Source organism: Myripristis murdjan, chromosome 21 (assembly GCF_902150065.1).
Source record: "Myripristis murdjan chromosome 21, fMyrMur1.1, whole genome shotgun sequence".
Classification (NCBI taxonomy): Eukaryota; Metazoa; Chordata; class Actinopteri; order Holocentriformes; family Holocentridae; genus Myripristis; species Myripristis murdjan.
Genome location: NC_044000.1, coordinates 24,846,150 through 24,867,109, shown reverse-complemented (window position 1 = coordinate 24,867,109; position 20,960 = coordinate 24,846,150). Strand labels below are relative to the sequence as shown.

Genomic DNA, 20,960 nt, shown 5'->3' with positions numbered 1-20,960 from the left:
TGTAAGTATGATCTGTCACACCAGGCAATGAAGTCATCCAAAACAGGACCATGATCGCTTTCATTTGCATGTCGGAGGCTGACAACAGTGGAATCATCTGCAAATTTCAAAATGTGTAGAGCAGGGGAGACAAAACACACCCCTGTGGTGACCGTGTAGAAGATGACAACTCCTCTGATAACCATCCGTTCACTCTCCCTCTCTGAGTTCTGTCTGATAAAAAATCTAAAATCCAGCCCACTAGGTTAAAATCCAGATTAAAATGATCTAAAAGCTTGTCATTTAAAATATTCAGTTGGATTGTGTTAAAAGCGGATGCGAAATCAACAAAGAAAATCCTAGAATGTGTTTTACTGTCCTCAAGATGTTTGGATATCAGGTTGAGCAGGGTAGCAGTGGCATCTTCTACACCTCGCTTAGACCTGTAAGCAAACTGTAATGAGCCAAGAAGGTTCTCTGTTTTGCAAAGGAGCACCTTCTTCAGCAATTTTTCGAAACACTTCATCACTAAAGATGTCAAGGCCACCGGTCTAAAGTCATTAAGGATCTTGGGTTGAGTGTGTTTGGGCACTGGGACCACTATAGACTGTTTCCAGATTTTTGGCACTTTCTGTTGACTAAGGGAAAGTTGGAGAATGTGATTAAAGATGGGACCAAGTTCTCTTCCCAGATCTGGAGTGCCTGAATGTATCAATCACAGCAGACAAATCAAACCTATCAAAAGGGGTGGGGCCACTATCACATAAATAGGCTTTCTGTTCTTGAATGACATTCCTAAAATTAGGGGGTGTCAAATCTCATATAAAACTTATTAAACTCCTGTGCGAGCTGCTCGTTACATCTAAAACCATCCAATACAATCTCAGGGTTCTTTTTATCCTTTATACCAATAATAGATTTCATACCATCCCAAGCAGAACCTAAGTTATTGTTTCCAAGCTCCCTCTCTAACTTTTCTTTATAACTCCGCTTTGCCCTAGCTATTTCAGATTTCACTTCTTTTTTGAGCCTTTCCAGCTCGGAGTGGTTACCCGCTCTAAAAGCCTGCCTTTTTCTGTTCAACAATACCTTAAGTGATGTTGTTACCCATGCTTTACTATTAGGGTACAGTTTTACATATTTGTCTGGGATAACATTATCTACACAGTAGGAGGCTTAACTACTGACAACGTCTGTAAGTTCATCAATGTTACAACAGGATTCTTTAAATATCTCCCAGTCTGTACACTCATAACAGCCCTGTAGAGCCAGGATAGAGTCATCAGTCTAGACCTTTTTCCCGTTTAATGGCTGGTTTTTCCCTCTGCAGGGCATTACGGTAGGATGGGATGAGCTGGACACAGTTGTGGTCAGCGCCCCCACAAAGATGGGCTAACCAATATGGTGACATATTTATGGTGACACTGTTACCACACTATTCTGTGCGAATACTGTGCGAAACAAGGAATGTCTGGGTGACATTAGATCACAGGATCATGACTTGTTAATCTATTTTGTGATTCATTACTGCTTCGCTTTGCTTCCTTTCACATTACACAGTGAGATAAAGTCCCTGCCCAGATCATTTGATAACCATTAAATCACATGGACCTTAGAGTGGGATTAGTCAAGATTATAAAGGAATAAAAGAAATAGATTCTATGGCGTGCATGTAACCTTTATGGCACAGCTGAGAGGTGATAAAAGAGATACTGAAGCTTTTAAATCTTTGCAGCAATTGTAGGGCAGGACACAGGATGCATCAGTGGCTGCTTGTGCACAAACCACATCTCAGTTGTCTCTATCTGTCATGTATTTGTATGAAAAGTGCTGTATAAATAAAGTGATTGAAATGCAGTTAATCAAAACAGCTGGTGTGTCATCTTACTAGTAACAGATCACATGTGGAAACCATAGCATGATACACACACACTCAAACACACACACACCACACGTAGGCTACACACACACATATGAAAAAAAAAAAAAAAAAAACAACAACCCAAAATGACTTGCCAAAAATGGCCTAAAATGACTTGAGTCAAACCGCAAGAGATCAGCCCTGATTGCATGTCACACACAGTGAGGTAGACGCTCGCATCACGACGAGTTTAAAGGGGGATTACTTTTACGCACGGAGTCATCAAACCGGAGAAAATAGGCAGCTTTGGCCACTGCATGCCATTTTGGCCATTCATCCCACAGTAAGGTCTGCGGCCTCTGCGCCAAACAAGAAGGCTATTGTGCATCCAAAGTGGCTGCTTGTAACGCAGTTCCACAGCACTTCAGTGGAGCCGGGGCACCATCAGTGGACCTGAACGGATCATCTGCAACCCAGTAAGACCCGACACAGATCACACAGTCCACTTTAGAAAATATGCCACCTTAGAAAACTGCCTTTAAATGAATCCAAGCTATATATTTTTTGGTGTTGAAAGTACTGTCTCCTCTCGATTGGCTGTTGAAAGCCAATCGAGTCTGCAAGTAAATCCAGAGTATGTTGCCAGTTAAATTATCCATTGATTGTCATCTTGCATGGTTACATTGTGTTTTTTTTTTTTTTTTTTTTGTTAATTCTGAAACCTTTTTTCTGCACATACTCTGAAATGTAGTGTGAAGTGTGTTGTGTGTTTCCTCTTCATCCTTATGGCAACCTAATGCACCGCTCCGAAATAACCGGGTCATAGTTTTGTGGTGGAACATTAACTTTAAAGAGCGGATTTTTTTTTTTTTTTTTTTTTTTTTTTTTTTTTTTTTTACACATCTATAAGTGAGCCAGTTTTGTATTCCTGCCTTCCCAGAGCGGAGAGGGGGACGGGCTTGGCTGCCACTCAGGACGTCGATGAGCCAGTAGACACCCAAAAACTCACCGGGAATCCAGAGAACATGGGGAAGGTAGGCTTAAATCAAAGAGTTTGCATGAAGTGTTTTAGCACATGAATCTCTCGGCTGTGTTGATAGATTTCTGTCTGTTAAAGATTTTTTTTTCTTCCCTATTTTCTAAAAAAAAAAAAAAAAAAAAAAAAAATGCATCGTGCCTGGTTGGAAAAGTACGCGTGGACACAGGGAGGCGGAGGTCGTCTCAAATGCAAAATATTATTACACTAGTTTTGAACAACTTGTGGCCAAAAAATCAAACACAGCTATTTTTTCTGTCTACACTCAAAGTTTAGAGCCGTTTTCCGTGTTTTCAACCCCATTTGATCCGTTATGTTTAATTATAGTTTTGTTAGTGAGGTGATGCAACAGGCGCATCTTTTGCATTCACTGCACAGAGACTTTGGAAATCTCCTGCAGTGTTTACAGTTTTATTACTAATGGTGTTAATGTCTCTGCTAGTGCTTACCGCTAGTTATCACCAAGAGAGATGATGCGTTTATGAAAAAGAGCTGTAGAAACCCTATCATACATCACAGAAGGATGCTGTGCAAATGAGACAGAGAAACTTAAAACTGTAATTCAGCTGCTGCAGATGAAAAAGGATGCCAGGGTAAATCTAATAGCACTTAATAAAGTCTTTTAAATCTTATTATTGAGCGTTTTACACTGCAGGCTCCTGCACAGTATGCCAGTTTATTCTAGGTTTCTTATGTTCGAGAGTTTTTTCGTCAGGCTTTGATCAGGATCATGATTTTATAACCTGTTTTTCGGAAACGGAAATGTTTGTGAATAAAATCTATTTGTGCACAATGATTAACCCGAGCAAGTCTAAGTCATGGCTGATTGAATAACAGGAAGCGTAGCATCACTCACATTTGACCCATTTCCCTTTACTTTGAATTAAGGCTGCAGCTAATATTCACTTTGACTGTCTCCTATTGTATGTATTGCACTCACCTTCCAATAAAATCAATTAATTATTTAGTTAGTTTATAATGAGCCAAAAATAATGACTAATCCTCATTACAAGTTAGCAGAGCCCAAAGTGATGTCTTAAACTGTTTTACTTAGTCTGACCAGCAGCCAAACAAATATGAATGTAGGAAATAAGCAAAGCACCTTAGAGATCTAATAAGATGTAATCACATGTTTAGGATTTTTCTTGATAAACGACTAGCAGGATTAATAGATCATCAATGTAGATTATCAATAGATTAAGATGGATTTATGATCATGATGTTATTACTATGTCAGTGTCGTATTTAATCATTCAATATCATTCAACTGTCTCCCTCAGAAAATATGTGGGACCAATTATCCGGTCAGCATCGCCTTCATAGTGGTGAATGAGTTCTGTGAGCGCTTCTCCTACTATGGCATGAAAGGTATGCAAACCCCACTGGCAGCACAGACTTGTACGGATCAATGTGAGGAAAATGCATCTCTATCAGCAGCTACAGTCACTGTGGGATCAGGGATGTTGAATGAATGGCAGGCCAAGCTAGAGTTTGTCAAATTGGTTAGCACGGTGTGAGTCTGAGAGAGGCAATCAAACAGAGAGACCACTGTCGCTGAGGTCTGGTTTGAGTACCCCTCCTCCAGTCTCCTGACCTGCCTGTGCACCACACTTCCTGTTTAATTTGACATTTTGACCCCACAATCCACTCCTTACTTCCACACACACACACACACACACGCTCACTCATCCACACTAATAGGCACATGCACACACGCACTCTTAGTAAAAAGGTCATTTGATCTTTTCAAAACGTAATATTATCATGTGAACACCTACAAGACAATCTGGAGATCTATGTTTGTCATCCGATTTATCATATTGCATGTTGTATATTTTATTATGCCTCCCAAGTTGAACTTTAAGCTCTATTTGTGTATTTTCAGTGAGTCAGGTAGAGTGTCTCAGTGTATCACAGTACAAATCGTATTGTGATCCATATATCGTGACACCTGGTGTATCATGGGGTCCTGATATGCCCAGCCATGTTTGTTTATCTCACCAAATCATTGTGAGTGACAGTCTGGGCTTGTGCACACAGCGGTGCTGACGCTCTACTTCATGTACTACCTGCACTGGGACAGGGACCTCTCCACGGCTGTGTACCACGCCTTCTCCAGCCTCTGCTACTTCACGCCGGTGCTGGGGGCGCTGATCGCCGACTCCTGGCTGGGAAAGTTCAAGTGAGTCGCTGTCTTTTTATCCCCAAATGCATCCATCAATCATTTCCAGCCTGATACCAAGACTGAACACCTTGTGACACTCTGTTCCCATCTGCAGAATCACTTGAAACGTTTTAAAGTGAGCGTGCGATTCACAGGTCTGCAACCCGGATATGTGTGCAAAACAGCTGATATGATTCTCCAGCCCTTTGCATTAATACATATTATTTGTACACTTCCTTCTCTTGTACCAAACTGGAGTGAAAACTTTAAATTAAATCATTTTGAGTCAGTTTGTCATCCGATTTATCATATAATATGTTGTGCATTTCATTAGGCTTATCATATTTTATGCAGTAGGCTGTATTTTAAGCTCAGTATTGAAGTGTATTGTAGGGCTGGGTAATGTATTGATACTAAACAATATTGTGATATGAGACCGGATATCGTCTGGGATATGGCCTCTGTGTTGTCATTTCCTGGTTTTAAAGGCTTCATAACAGTGAAGGGATGCAATTTTCTGAACTTAATAGACTGTTCCAGTTGTTCTTTTATTTGCCTCTACAGTGGTCCCTCGTTAATTGCAGGAGTTACGTTCTAAAAATAACCCACAATAGGCGAAATCCGCGAAGTAGTCAGCTTTATTTTTTACAATTATTATAGATGTTTTATGGCTGTAAAACCCCTCATTACACACTTTATACACTTTTCTCAGACAGGCATTAACATTTTCTTACTTTTCTCTCTTGTTTAAACACTCTCAAAGTTCAAACCTTCGTAGAAAAATAAGTCCAGTAAAATAAAAAGCACGCAAAATTGCACAAAAAAAAATCCGCGAAACTGCGAGGCCATGAAAGGTGAACCGCGTTGTAGCGAGTGACAGCTGTACCTGTTTGATCATCATAGTCACATCACTAAAAATTGTTTATCAAAAATATCATGTGTAAAACATTTTGTGAAAGCACCAACAGCCACACCGACAATATTGATATCGAGGTATTTGATCAAAATGCAAATCGCTTTGTGACCTATAAATCACGATATGTACTGTATCGTTCTCATCTGCAGGACGTCTTGTGCACATCACCACAGAAGAACTTTGTAAGCTGGAAATGAGCTTTCTCTGTCGTGATTTATGAGGAGGGATCAGTCACTCTGAGCGTGCAGGCAGATCTTGTTCATTTCATCCTACTGAAGATGCAAGTGTAGCTCTGAGTGTAAATACTGTTTGCTCCCCGCAGGACCATCATCTCCCTGTCCATTGTCTATGTCATCGGCCATGTGGTCAAATCTGTCGGGGCGATTCCTCATGTGGGAGACAGCACCACGCACATGTAAGCTGCTTGTATTCATCTCTAATTTGGAGTGGACAGAAGGACAGGAGGTCTTTGTCATTGGTGTGAGGTCAGAGGTGGAATTAGATAGCCATCTTGTGTAAGTTTGTCTTTCATGTGTGTGTGTATGTGTGTGTGCGTGTGTGTTCTAGTGCACTGTCCATGGTAGGCCTGATCCTCATAGCCTTTGGCACCGGAGGCATCAAACCCTGTGTGGCAGCTTTTGGAGGAGACCAGTTTGATGAGGAGCACGTAAGGCACCATGCAGTATTACTTTTCAGTCTGAAGACAAGGAAGTATTATATGTCATATTTCTGATTTTCTTTGATGGCAGAAAATGACTGAGTCAAGAGGATCCTTACCAGTAATTACTGAATAAACACATTTTTATTGCAAATGCAGATGATTTGGAGTGCAAACATTGTAGAGCCACGGGGAAGCTGTTGTCTTTGTCTTTGCAGAGAGTTTTACATTTGCAAACAACACTCAGATGAAAAAGTGGGACTTACTGGCATATACAGAGGGGAAAAATTATCATTCTTGACACTGTTGATCATTGTTTGTGTCCTTATGTCCAGGTGAATGAAAGGAGGAAATTCTTCTCTATTTTCTACATGTCGATCAATGCCGGGAGTGTCTTATCAACTATCATTACACCTATGCTGAGAGGTGAGCTTTACTTTGCCAGGGCTGAGGCATAATTCAACCGATGTTACAAGACTCGTCTGTGTGTCTCTGACCTTGTTGACCCTGTGCATGCTCCTGCAGCTGATGTGCAGTGTTTCGGTGACGACTGCTATGCTCTGGCTTTCGGGGTCCCTGCGGTTCTGATGATCATAGCGTTAGGTGAGTCTCCCTCCTTGCACCGGACACATTTATCAGCAGACACGGTTGAGGTACGGAGAGCCTGTGCACTCCTGAAGGTGGCATTTGCGAACCCGTGGGAGAGACGCCGCCATACACTGTGCATAAAGCCCAATCCATTCTGTGTAATGACGAAAATCTGGACGAGAAGATGGAACAAGGCGATTAATCGAACAGTCACTGACAATACATAAAAGGACATTTTCCCACTTAGTGCGTCATGCCGTTTCTCCCACCACCTCAGTACAATAAAGTTGGATGTGTATTTATTTGTGGAGCTCAAACCATCAAAAATCTACATTTGAATAACCCAACAGCAGCAGCTCTTTCCAAAAACAATGAGATGGATGTCTGCTATAATTCACAGCCCTTGGAGGTGAAGGCATTTGTTGGGAACTATTTCCTACCAAAGAAAACAACTCTATCTATTTCCCTCGAATGAGTACCAATTAGAGGCGGATTGATACAGTTTGCCAAGACAGGGGAAGGTTGCGGCAGACGGGAAGCCTTGCCAAATCACACAGGAACGATCTGGATGGCTGCTTTATTTTATGGGTTTTGAACGGCTCTTCTCAGGGCTGGATGGTAGCTTATGGAGCTGCTCACTGGTCAGCAACAGATAACTGTGGTTACACCGCGCAGCTCATTAGTGCGAATGTGCCTGAGCTGCATTAATTCGAAGCGGCGCGTTGCTGAAAAAGAGCCTGTGCACTCCGTAAAACTTCTGCGGTGCAAAAAATGTGTAATTACACTCAGTTTGTGCGCCTCCAGTAAAAACATGATTTCAGGCTGCGAGATAATGCTCCAAGATCGCCATATAATCATATAATTAAGTGCATATAATTACTACCAGTGCAACTCCAAATTAAGTGCCCCGGTTTCAGCGACCAGAGAAATTAACACACGCTGAGTTCAGCTGGGATCCGCGGGGTGTGAACATTTGTGTGCAAAGTCCAGCTGAGTGGCTGTTTTGACTGGCTCGGCTTCCTGTTGATCAAGGCCCCTCCGCATATGTCATGACACTCTGAATCCCGGTCCTCTTGATCCTTATGGGATTCATGGTTGGCTGACTGCACAAGAGCTAAACCACGCACTATGAAAACAAACCGTGTTTTTAAACTACAGAGGCCACAGACGCTGTCCATATAGTCAGAAGCCAGAATAAGCACGCGGAGGCTCAGTGTGTTTGCTGCATGTTAGAAACTTAATACTTGCAAGTACTTCCACAGTGGCAAAAGATATGAGGGGATAAAACATTTCCTTAAATGGTGCTGTTAGATTCTGCTGTTTTATCAGCGTCTGATATTTGTCAGGAGGGATATGAAGGCGAGTGAAAGGTTGCTCGTCGTCCTGATACCAGAGGAGTTAAGTAATTGTTTGCATTTCAGCCAAACTATCTTGAACATAAATTGTTTTCTTTACTCCCCTGAGTCAGTCTAACTCTCGGTCCATCTTGTGCAGTCGTGTTCATCGCTGGCAGCGGGCTGTACAAGAAGAATCCTCCTCAGGGAAATATCCTCTTGGAAGTCTGCAACTGCATTGGGGTGAGGCATCTTTCACTTGTGCCAGGTAACTTGTGTGGTGTCAAGAGAGGGATTTGGGTCCGGCTCAAACAGGAAAGTGGTCTGTCACCGTGAAGCAGCATTCAGCAAAATAAAGAGACACACACACACAGATGTACGTGCCTTTCACAAACAAAAGATTCAGCTACTGACTCGTGATTCAGTGTCAGAGTCAGTCACATTTTATTTGGACTGTCCAATGTTAATATTCAACTCAGTATCCACACTTTATCAGCTGAGTTTTAACTGTTGCTTACATTCACATCAACCCGTCCGGAGTAAATTCTCAACTTAGTGTCACTTGTTAACTTTGTATTGACTTTATATCAGTTAGTGTTAGGCTGATACAAGTTGATACAAAGATGGCACTAAGTTGAATATTAATGTTTGCAGAGGTGGAAGTAACTCATTACATTTACTCATGTTACTGTAGCTTCGTAACTTGTTTGTGTACTTGTGCCTTTTTGAGTATTTTTCAGTAATGATACTTACTTAAGCTCATTTTTTTGCTTGAGTTTTGTCCTTCACTACATTTTAAATGTATGATCCATCGCAGAGAACAAATGATCATTGACAGACTGTGGAACCTTTCACAATAAAAGCTCAGTCGGCAAAAGATGAGAAGAGCAATCTGCTTCTGCTTTGTTGGTTCGACTTTTTGTCATTTCCAAATTTCACAATAAAAGCTGCACGATGAAAATCTGCAACGAGGACCATTTCGATTCAGCTGGCAAAAATGTGGAATAAGTGTGGTAAAAATAACAGTCAATTGACCTGATGATGAGAACTATGTAGAGTCAGCCATCATATTATGAGCTTATTTCATATTTGTCGGTTGAGTCTCGCTTCAATCAAATTAAAACAACTCTGATAAAGGTGAACTGCTCTTTGCTTCAGTAAGCATCTCTTTTGATATTATGTGCAACGGTTGAAATATTTTCTCTTCTCTGAGATCTTCATTCGACTCCCTGTGTTCCCGTTTGTGTTCTGGCCGTCCTTGAGCTCCGTGCTGCCAATCACCCCCGGCCATCTTTTCAAATTAACATAGTTTGTTTTTGGTCTGCAGTTTGCCATCAAAAATCGCTGGAACAGGTCGAAGTATGACCCTGACAGGAAACACTGGTTGGACTGGGCTGAGGAGAGATACTCGGTATGATATTTGCACACGCAGCAACAAAACACTCTCGCTACAGTATTTTATGGGTTGATGCGCCCATACACCATTTCTGGGGATGCAGTAAACATGATGGTTATGCATAATATCCATCATGATTTAAATGTATTTGTGGTATGATTTAGAGCCTTACTGATGCATAAGCTGCTTGATGATACTGGCAGATGCTGGTGGTGTAAATGCTGGCTGTTGTGCTAAAAAGACAGGACAGTTTGCAGCAGAAAGCAGCTGAGATCCTTTCAAGGCACTGCCCTGAAACAACATCTACAAAACCAGGTCGTTTCATGTCGCACTGAGCCTGAAAAACCTAATTTTCTGGGGGAAAAAAAACTACCAGTGGAATGAGATAATCCAATTTGTTTCCTATGCTAGTTAATTTCTTGAATCAGGTGTAATTTTCAACATATTTATACTTGTTCCCAGCAAAAAAAACAAAAACAAAACAAAAAAACCCTGAAATAAGTGAAAAACAAAAAAGATGAACTGGAAAAACAGGACTTTATCACTAAATGACTAATTGACTTGCTATGATGTTTTTTTGCAGTGTGTTATCATTACATAGTTTGTCCAGTAGACCAGATGTTTATTATTAAAACATAAAAAATCTCTTGTACATATCTTTTGTTTGTTTGTTACCAATTTGAGGAATCATTGCAACAAGTGTATCTTGGCCAGAGTATTATTATTGGAGGCTTTTTATATAGTTTTTGCTCAAATTTTATACTAAAACCCTATGAATATTGATTATCAGTATTGAACATGGTATCCGTTGGGCTCTAGTATGATTACATCAGTAATGTGTCCTGTCTATTTTTGTTTGTGTGTGTCAACAGAGGCGTCTGATCCAGGAGATAAAGATGGTTCTGCGGGTTCTGGTGCTCTACATCCCTCTGCCCATGTTCTGGGCTTTATTTGACCAGCAGGTACATGACGACAAGGGACACTATCAGCCATCGCAAACCACAGCTCTTCTCCTCAGTATAGCACAAAATAATCCGTGATGTCACTGTGTCAGATGAATATAACTCATAACGTAAGACCTTTAATCTCATTGGCTGCTTTATTCACCAGAGACTCTTATATGATTGAGGTTTTGGGGGAGGTTTAAACAACACTGATGCAGCCGGCTCCTTTTTTCCATGTGATGAGTATGAAAATGAAATATAACAGGTGGGAGGTGTGATGAATTACACACACACAAAAAAAACAAAAATAGTCTTGATAAGGCAGCTGCTTAGCTGCAGTGTGTTGATTCCGCCTGAGGAAGAGCGCCAACTTTGAAATGCACACAACGTTGCAGCTGCCTTATAAAGCCCATTTTCATGTCTGATTCATTGCACTAGTGATAGGAAATTAAAGTTTTCTTTTTTTCATATTTTATTTTCCCACCTGTTCTATTTAATGTACTCTAATCCACTGGGAGCTTTTTTTTGCTACCATCTTTTTCATGTGGATTCATAAATATGAACATGGAGATGACATTATGGGGTATATTTTACTCAATCCCACATCTACAGTCTTCTCAACAAGGACTTAAACTCCTAACTGCACGTTATCTCCCCCCCTGGCCAACACCCAACACAACCATGTGATTAAGGCAGAGCTCGTGGCTGCTTTCAGCATCTCCAAATGTCAGACTTGTGGAGAAACACAAGTTTGTTCACCATTGTTCACCAAGTGTGTTGGCTAATGCTTTATTTGGACGCAGTGAACGTGGCAGTGACAGGCAGTGTTTGTGTCTCTGTTGCAGGGTTCCCGCTGGACCCTGCAAGCCACCAGGATGAACATGGCTTTTGTAAGAGTTTCTTTTTCTGTTTTTTTTTTTTTTTAATGACTGTAACAGCTGTGTGAAAAACTTATCTTCTTTAAAAACAATATTACATCTTCTACTTTACTGCTCTTCCACGCAAGCAGGTCAGTTGCCATGTTAAAGGTCACCTGATTGTGCAGTGTCATGGTGCTGTTGTAATGTGTTTTTCATTTTACTTCACTGGCATCACTTTATGGCCTTGATAAGTTGTTTGCATCAGGTTTCACTGAATCTCGCTGGCCAGTGGAGACGCTGCCACATTCTGTGTTAAATCAATGAAGACAAAGTTTAAGACAGTAATTCCACTGAGGAGAAGTCATCTGTTTTATTACAGGGAGATTACTTCGTCGTGAAGCCTGACCAAATGCAGGTACTGTACTGTCCCTCTCAGTTTGCATAGCACTCTGCATCATTTTTGCCTTTTTTTTTTTTTACAAGCACAGGAACACATAAACAGACAAGAGAGATTATACAAAGTAAGACAAAGACAAGCAACCAAAACAAAAAGGACAAAAACAACCTGAGGGATACAGCATGGGTTCAAATTGGTGGGTATGCAATAAAGAAGAGGCGAAAACACAATAAAAATGATTAATCCAATAACTGATTATTCGACTTACCAGCTATTAAAATGGACCAACAACTGTTTTGATAGTCAATCAATCATTTTGGGTCATTTTTAAGAGAAAATTTCCAAATTCTGTGATTCCATCTCCCCAAATGTTAATATTTTCTGTTTCTCTTAAGTCCACGATGACAGTAAATTGAATATCTTTGGGTTGCGGACAGTTGGTTGGGATGAAACAAGACATTTGAGGACATCACTTTGGATTGTGGGAAACCCTGCGGGAAGTCTTTCAGAGATCGGGGCTGGCTTTAATTTAGCTCGCTGTAGAACTAGTCCAACTAGTCCAATGGAAATACACACCAGTGGGCCAAGGAGGCTAAAAGGAATAAATCTCAAGTAAATTGGCACATCCAGACCCAATCTAGCCTTATTTGACCCTTCCAGTGGTGCTGTCACTGTCATGGCAGAGATCACCACTTCTTTTTCCTGAGGCCCAATCGCTTTTTACAGCTGCCCGGCTGTTAACGTTTTACAACAGATATTGGACAAGAATGTTTGTTATTGTCTCTTTATGCACGTATAACTCTGACATTTATGATTTTATGAGCCTCAGTGACTTTTTATAGAGTCATTGAAAGATGTGTTTTTCCCTCCCTGTCGTAGATGTTGAATGCTCTGCTGATCCTTGTCTTTGTGCCCATCTTCGACTTCATCATATATCCGCTCGTGGCACTTTGCAGAATCAGGATCACGTGAGTGGGGGGCCTGTTTTATGGGAGACGGCTGTCTTTATAGCGGACGTGGACATTTAACAGAAAATGAACCACATGGCCTCACATTTACATCCATTTCAAGAATAGTGTTAACTATTCACGACTGAACTAAAGTCTGTGTAAACATAAGTCACAAATGCAAATCCGATGAATGAATGAGCCTTTGGGTTTGAGTTAGGTTAGGTATAGTTGATTTATAGAGAGCCCCAGACAGGACTTTTCTCATGCATGGAACAATTTTGACAGCATAAACACCAAAAAAGGCTTGTGTGATTGTATTTTAGTGTAGATCTTTGTGGAAGGAAACACTTTTTTTAATATTGAGGAAATGCTTCTGACCCTCAACCACACCAGAGACTGGTCCACAGAAAGATCTGTATAGTTTTACACAACATTTCAACATGCATTTCCCAGGATAAGAGAACTACAACCGCTGTTAGAAGTATAAATGCTAATGTGGCATCATATGAATCCACACAGACCAATAACACATGGCTCGCAAGTCATAAAAGACAAATGTGGAACAGATGTAACCGCACCAAACTGTGCCACGTTGTCAGCGACACGGAGGACGGTGATGTGGAAATCACCTGTCTGATCCACAGAGTGATAAAGCATCACTCTCAGAGCAGAGAGCGCACGCTATGGCTTCAGTAATGAAAATCTTTACGGGCAAATGACTGGGTGTGCCTGTGTGCTGCACTGACTCCCTCCTCTCTCGGCCCGTAGCCCTCTCAGGAAGATGACAGCCGGGATGATCTTTGCAGCGCTGGCGTTTGGAGCAGCCACTTTGGTGGAGGTGAACGCCGAGGTACGAATGGGCAGCCATCGCGCTTGGCTCCACTGAACATACTCAGTGCACACATGCATATAGTGTTCACTTTGTTGACTGAAAAGATGATGAAAAGTATTCTTTAATGGCACTTTTTCCAGCATGGAGACGAGATGAAACTAAATTTACTCTTTGTTGACAGAATCTATTGTGAAATCTGACATTTTCAGCAACAAATAAAAACGAGAGGGAAATGCCAGAAATGGACAAATAAAAGCTTGATGGCAGTATGGAGGGATAGTTTGCAAGGGACACAAAGGTAGAAACCGCTGGATAATACAAATCCAACCAATGTTGGCTGAGTGTTACCTAAATAAACACCCCCTGCTTCTGAGAGGATAGAAGACTAGACAGACTTTACTGCTGCTGCTAAGAGCATTATAATAAAACACACAAAGTCCAAGAAACGATAATGAGGAATGTACCGGTCAATCTACGTGTGAAGCTTACTAATAAAGAAGTTAATGAGGAATTTACAGAATGAAAAAATGTTCGACTAAAACCTGTTTTTCATCGACGAAAACCACTGTAGTTTTTGTTGGCTAAAACTAGACTAAAACGAACAAAATTCAAATAGATAAAAATGTGGCTAAAGCTAAAATGCATTTTAAAATGAAAGACAATAACTAAATCAAAATTGTCTGTCAGAATTAACCCTGTGTGCATGCATGAACACACACACAGGTGCAAAAACATGCAGGGACATGTGCACATACATTTTATTATCATACTTCTCCAGTGTTGTCCTCTGCTCCCTCTCTGTGTCTGCTAGAAATCGGTGGTGCACCCTGCCCCCCGGGGGAAATGTCTCCTGCAGGTCTTCAACGTGGCAGGGAGGAACGTCACTGTGCACATCCCTGGCTCTGATCTGTTCCCACAACCAATCCAGCACCTCCAGGTACACCATGTTTTGTTTTTTTTTTTAAACAATATTGTGTGTGGACACCTTTTATTTTATTTTATTTTATTTATTTATTTGCACAATAAAAGCAAATCATCAGAACAAAAATAAAATAGCAATACATTGTGCAGGTGAGATACAGAAAACCCCTAGGGGCTTATAGGAGAATCTCACCTCAAAATTTGATTACATAACGAAATCTATGTCAAACTTGTCAATAAACAAACAAAAAAAAAAAAAAAAAAAAAAAAAAGAGCAAATATACATTATATCAATGCAAATATCAATGTAAATATACATTAGATCAGTGCAGTAAATGTGTGCAAAAAGAGTGTATGGACCTATGTGAGTATGTGTACATGTGTGAGTGTGCATGTTTATGCATGAGTGTGAATACGATTGTGTGGAAACAAAATACAAAACAAAAATACACCAAACCCCAACTACCAAAATACTAAGTTAGAGTTTGGTCCAAACCTTCACATCACAGAAACCTTCCCTCCCCTTCCTGACAACAACCTTCCTCTAACGCCACAAAACAGGAAAAAAAAAAGAATCTTACATACTAATGTCTCAAAAATACTTCATCATTGCCATGATGCACAGGATATTCATGACTGAGAAAATCTCCCTTCTTTCACAGTGTTGTCAGGTTTGCTCACAGCGGCACGGTGACTCAGACTGTTGCTGTCACACAGTCGAGTCTGGGAGGGTCTTAAATATTATTTATCAGTAGGGATGTTTCGAAGATACAGCCTTTATCAGCGCGCAGCCCCCATGATTTTTAATAGGAGTAAGAGGCTAAAATTTATGTATGGATATAGGACCCTGATGAACTTCATTTTATGTTTTTGAGACCTAATTTATTCGTCCAGCTTGTTGGTATTTTACATAATATTGACACACAACACATGACATGTTCATGCGCTTCATGTCTGGTTTGTGTGAGTCTTCCTGAGGTGTTTGGATAAAGTCATGGGTTAACCTGTTAAGTTTATCCACCAGCTGGCTGTTTCCTGTTTTCCCAAAGCCACCATAGAGACAGGAGAAGTCTGCCTTTGTTTGTTTGCCCAAAAGCAAAGATCAACAGAGAGCCTTAGCCCATAGCTGTTGTGTTGTATGGGGTAGGAGGACAGGGGCTACTGCAACTGAGAGAATCTGTACAATACCTTATGCACCCTGGAGGAAATGTTACTTAATGATCGTTGCACAAAAGTTAAAGATGAGTGCGTCCTCAAATATGCTACGATTTTATATTTATTTTTCATCACTTTCTAAAATGTGATTTGGCCACAGCTCAACGTTACCTCCGGCCTCTCTCTCTTAGGATCCTCCTGAATATAAGACGCTCCCACTCGGGGAGAACAGCAAGCGGCTGAGCATCAACGTGAGCTACAGTGAAGATGACGTAACCTACCAGTGTAGCCAGAACTTCACAGAAAAGAAAGCCTACAGTCTCGTCTTGTATCCTGCAACCACTGGCATCCAGTGCAAACTTGTGAGTGTGAGCGCAATGCATGTAAACGTAACGCTAACCTGGGTGGATAACTATCAGATCCTCCAGAGACTGAGCACTGATATGTAGGGAAACATCTTGATCTTCTCATTGTCGATGTTTTCAAAGATAAAAAGCCACACTAAATAAACTCTGCGCTCAAGAGATGTTGCTAATTCCTTTTTTTTCTGACACGACTGTTTGTGCTGATCCAGGTCAATGACTACATTGAAAAAAATGAGACCGGGAAGGCTCTTTTGAGGTAACACAAATTTGATCTTAAAGAATGAAGTTTGTTGTGTGTTGCTGCCGTCGTGGTGAGCAGCTCTGAAGGCCTGGAGCTGCTTGTCTTTAACAGGTTCATCAACACACAGCCGGAGGCGGTGAACCTAACGGTTGGAGAAGCAGACTTCCATGTGCCAGGTCACTATGGCGTGTCGAGAAATGAAACTGTGGAGCGAGGACTGTAAGTATGACTTGAGCGCTCAGTATCTACACGACAACAGTGTGTGATTGTAGCTCAGGAAGTATTTTATTTCATTATTTCATTATTTATTTATTTATTCATTATTTTATTTTACTCTACCCACTGAGATTAAAAACCTCTCTTACAAGAGAGACCGTGGCTTTAATGATACCTATATGCATATATATATGCATATAGGTATCATTAAAATATAACTTTTATGTCATTAGCATAATTCACCAAATGCCTTATGACTTGAAATTTTTGATTAATTGTAGCCAGACAAATCATATGTACAGTTGTCCCTCGCTATAACGCAGTTCACCTTTCGTGGCCTCGCAGTTTTGCGGATTTTTTTTTGTGCAATTATGCATGCTTTTTTTTTTTTTTTTTTTTTTTACTGGACTTATTTTTCTACGAAGGTTTGAACTTTGAGAGTGTTTAAACAAGAAATAAAAGTGAGAAAACGTTAATGCTGGTCTGAGAAAAGTGTATAAAGTGTGTAGTGAGGGGTTTTACAGCCTTAAAACATCTATAATAATTGTAAAAAATAAAGCTGACTACTTCGTGGATTTCGCCTATTGCAGGTTATTTTTAGAACGTAACTCCCGCAATTAACGAGGGACCACTGTACGTGTATTTCTCTTCTTTTCTTCTAACGTTTCCCCTCATCCTTCACTTATTTGCCAGATACACAGAAGTGAGCTGCATCCCACAGTCAGAGAAGTGCTCCTCTCTTGATCTGGGGCTGCTGGACTTTGGAGCCGCCTACACCGTCATACTAACAGAGGTCAGATGCTTGCTGTGGAAACAGACAAAAAAAAATTATCATATTTTACCCGTTATCCACATTGGAAAAAAAAAAAAACAGCCTGCAAATGTCTCCATCCTTTCTGCTTTGTCAGGAAGAGGGTAAGACTGTTCATTACAAGATGGAGGATGTGAAGGCCAACAACGTGAGCATTGCGTGGCAGATCCCACAGTACGTCCTCATCACCACTGGGGAGGTCATGTTCTCCATCACAGGCCTGGAGTTCTCCTACTCACAGGTTAGTGCTGATACACACTTACGCCTGAGAGAAAACAATCAACTGGAGCTCATCAGCGGGGATCTGAGAGGCAGGTCTGGGTTGGGTCTTGGTTGCTTTACCGTCTTAATTGTGCACATGCAGAGATGTACGCTAAAAAGCAAAACAGCTGCTTAAATATTTGAATGACCCAGGGTTGCTTGTTGTCTGTCATCTGCTCTAACGCTGGCTTTCCTTCCCTTCAAGGCTCCAGCAAACATGAAGTCCGTCCTGCAGGCTGGTTGGCTGCTCACTGTTGCATTTGGCAATGTCATTGTGCTGATTGTTGCCGAAGGCGCGGGGCTGGAACAGGTAAGACATCACAGGATGTTGTCAGGAAAGAGCGGAAAACCACCTAAACCCAAGTCAACCACCTTTTGTTTTAGTTCACCTCCATTTTTAGGCTGACGGACATCTTAATCATATAAATTCACAGTAAATATAATAGAAACTGATGTAGATTATATGACGCCAAATGCATAAGGAATGGGATACTACTCACATAATGTGCACATGCAAAATGTAACTCAGTAGCACATGTAGTGCACTGCAAAAACTCAAAATCTTACCAAGATTATTTGTCTTATTTCAAGTCAAAAATGTCTTATTACTAGTCAAAATATCTCATTACACTTAAAATAAGACATGATCACCTCAGAAGTAACTTGTTTTTAGACAATTGTCTCTCGTTTCAAGTGAAAATTTGCTTGAAACAAGTGAAAATTTGCTTGTTTCATTGGCAAAATTTGTTTCTTGTTTCTAGCTAATTTTCACTTATTTCAAGTGAATTTTCACTTTTTCCACTGGCAAATTTTGCCAATGAAACAAGCAAATTTTCACTTGTTTCCAGTGAATTTTCACTTGAAACAAGTGAAAATTGTCTAAAAACAAGTTACTTCTGAGGTGATCATGTCTTATTTTAAGTGTAATGAGATATTTTGACTAGAAATAAGACATTTTTGACTTGAAATAAGACAAATAATCTTGATAAGATTTTGAGTTTTTGCAGTGTGTATTTAGCATGGTGGTAAGCTATCCAATTGCAAAGCAGCCAGCCGCCATCTCTGATTTTGCAGGCCTCCTGGTGGGTCAGCCGCTAAAAACTCAAGCAGAATCATTCATTCATCCTTCCATTCACTTTCCAAACCGCTTATCCTAATTAGGGTCGTGTGGTGCTGGAGCCTATCCCAGTGCTCTTTGAGCCAAAAGCAGGGGAACATCCTGGACTGGTCGCCAGTCTATCACATGGCAGAGAATCAGAATCAGATTTTATACAAGTAGTTCAAGAATACACAAAGAATTTGTCCTGGTGTGTCGGTGCAAGAGGGGAAAACGTAACAGTACATAGTAAAGATAAAGGTAAAAAGAATAATAAAATTTAAAAAATATATATACTTAAGATCAATAAAAATGGAATTAAGGTCCAATAAATGCAAGTTACTCTTTATGGCTGTGTTCATACTGAGAGACCTTAATTTCAAAATGTCGTCAACATCCTAAGGTTCCCAAAACATACCATATATGCCACGCTGAATTAAAGATAAACTGATGTGTGTGTGTGCAAAATGATGCACAAGACAACTAGATTTTTTTTTTTCCATTTTATTGAACCTTGCAGCCATAAAAAATGGCATCATGCTTTTGAAGATTTCACCCAGTATCCGTGTGCGGTAGCTGCAGTCAAGTTCGAGGCTAAAGGGAAATTTAAGTGGAAAACCACAAAATAAGAATTCCAGCTTTTCAAAAAAATACAACTAGTTGTGGTTGATATGCATTTTGTTTAACTTTTGATAATTAGAGTTCACCTCTACATCATTACATCAAGTTAAGACGTGGCACTCAAGTCAGAAAAGGCTGTTCATTATTGTGTCCCAAATTAAATACAACCACATTTGGTGCACTCTCATTATAGAAGAAGCATTTTGCAAGTGTCCACTAGAGGGCAGCAGATGTCAACAGTAAATGTGATTCAGTGGTTCATTGGTATGAATGAATGATCACAGAGTCAGATGCTAAGATGGAAAAAAGTCACAGCAGAAGTTGGTTTATCCCTCTGCCTCCTACAATCACGGGCTTATTCCCTGTTTTCCCAGTGGGTGGAGTTCCTGCTGTTCGCTTGCCTGCTGGTCGGCGTCTCCATCATCTTCTCCATCATGGCGCTCTTCTACACCTACGTGGACCCTGACCAGCTGGACAAAATCTACCTGGAGGATTCAGTGAAGGAGGAAGAGGACAGCAACCTGCAGAAGAAAACGCCTGACGACATCTACTTGAACAAAATAGATACGAGCACCAAGTTATAACTGAGCCACACTTCCTTCACCATCTTCCCTGGTAAACTTGATCTGATCCGCTTTGGCTCGGCTGCAGCCTAAAGCCACGTGAGCAGAGCAGCCGGCCAGGCAGCCATCATGAGAAAGTACTTGGTTTTGATGAACTGAAAATAGTTTTTTATGTTCTTTTTTTTGTGAATACTGAGTGTAAAGATGAGATAGCTGGAAATTTCTTGTAGCAGTGTGGTCACAGGTACGTCTGGGAGTCCTTTAAGACTCAAGTCAGTTCGAAACCAGAGTGTACAGGAAAGTGTTTGTGGAATGAGACTGTAATGCATATCACAATGTTCAAAACAGGCATTTCCCATACCAAGAACAATCATGTTGTCACAAATGATTGCACGTTGTATATATTTGCTACAGCTTTGCCTCAACTCCATGGAAAAATTTCCTATTTTCTACATTGCTGAAAAATGAATTAATCATAAGCTGTATAATGTCTTCCATAAAACACAGTAAAACCGGAGCCATTGTAAAAAAAAAAAAAAAAAAAAAAAAAAAGGTTCAGTTTACAGTGTGCCTGTGACATGACACCGAAGTCATTAAATATTTGATGTGAACCTCATCAGATTTTTATTTTTATTTTTTTGTTTCCAGAGAACTGTATGAATTATGCTGTGCCTAATGAAGCGGTGTAAATGTTTATGATGCTTGGACATGTTTTTGTGCTGCTGAAAAAAGTTTTTAAGAAAATAAAATTGTGTATTCCTGTCAAAGGAATTACATATTATTTTAATCAAAAGA

The 20,960-nt window shown here is 40.5% G+C and overlaps 1 protein-coding gene across 1 annotated transcript; it reads left to right on the top strand.

The window, feature by feature from the left end:
• Positions 1-2,800: 2,800 nt before the first annotated feature.
• slc15a2 (solute carrier family 15 member 2) lies at positions 2,801-20,927 on the top strand. Its single transcript, XM_030080475.1, has 22 exons — positions 2,801-2,874; positions 4,157-4,244; positions 4,917-5,058; positions 6,279-6,371; positions 6,524-6,623; positions 6,950-7,040; positions 7,140-7,217; positions 8,697-8,779; positions 9,864-9,947; positions 10,805-10,894; positions 11,722-11,766; positions 12,116-12,151; positions 13,013-13,101; positions 13,852-13,933; positions 14,727-14,852; positions 16,183-16,353; positions 16,566-16,612; positions 16,709-16,816; positions 17,507-17,606; positions 17,722-17,865; positions 18,091-18,195; positions 19,977-20,927. The coding sequence occupies exons 1-22, from the start codon at positions 2,866-2,868 to the stop codon at positions 20,184-20,186; spliced, it is 2,121 nt and encodes a 706-aa protein (XP_029936335.1). The 5' UTR covers positions 2,801-2,865; the 3' UTR covers positions 20,187-20,927.
• The last annotated feature ends 33 nt before the right edge of the window (positions 20,928-20,960 follow it).

Coding starts and splice junctions, on each gene's coding strand:
- slc15a2 (XM_030080475.1), top strand. Junction 13,102..13,851: donor CTTTGCAGAATCAGGATCAC/GTGAGTGGGGGG, acceptor CTCGGCCCGTAG/CCCTCTCAGGAAGATGACAG. Junction 17,607..17,721: donor ACACCGTCATACTAACAGAG/GTCAGATGCTTG, acceptor CTGCTTTGTCAG/GAAGAGGGTAAGACTGTTCA.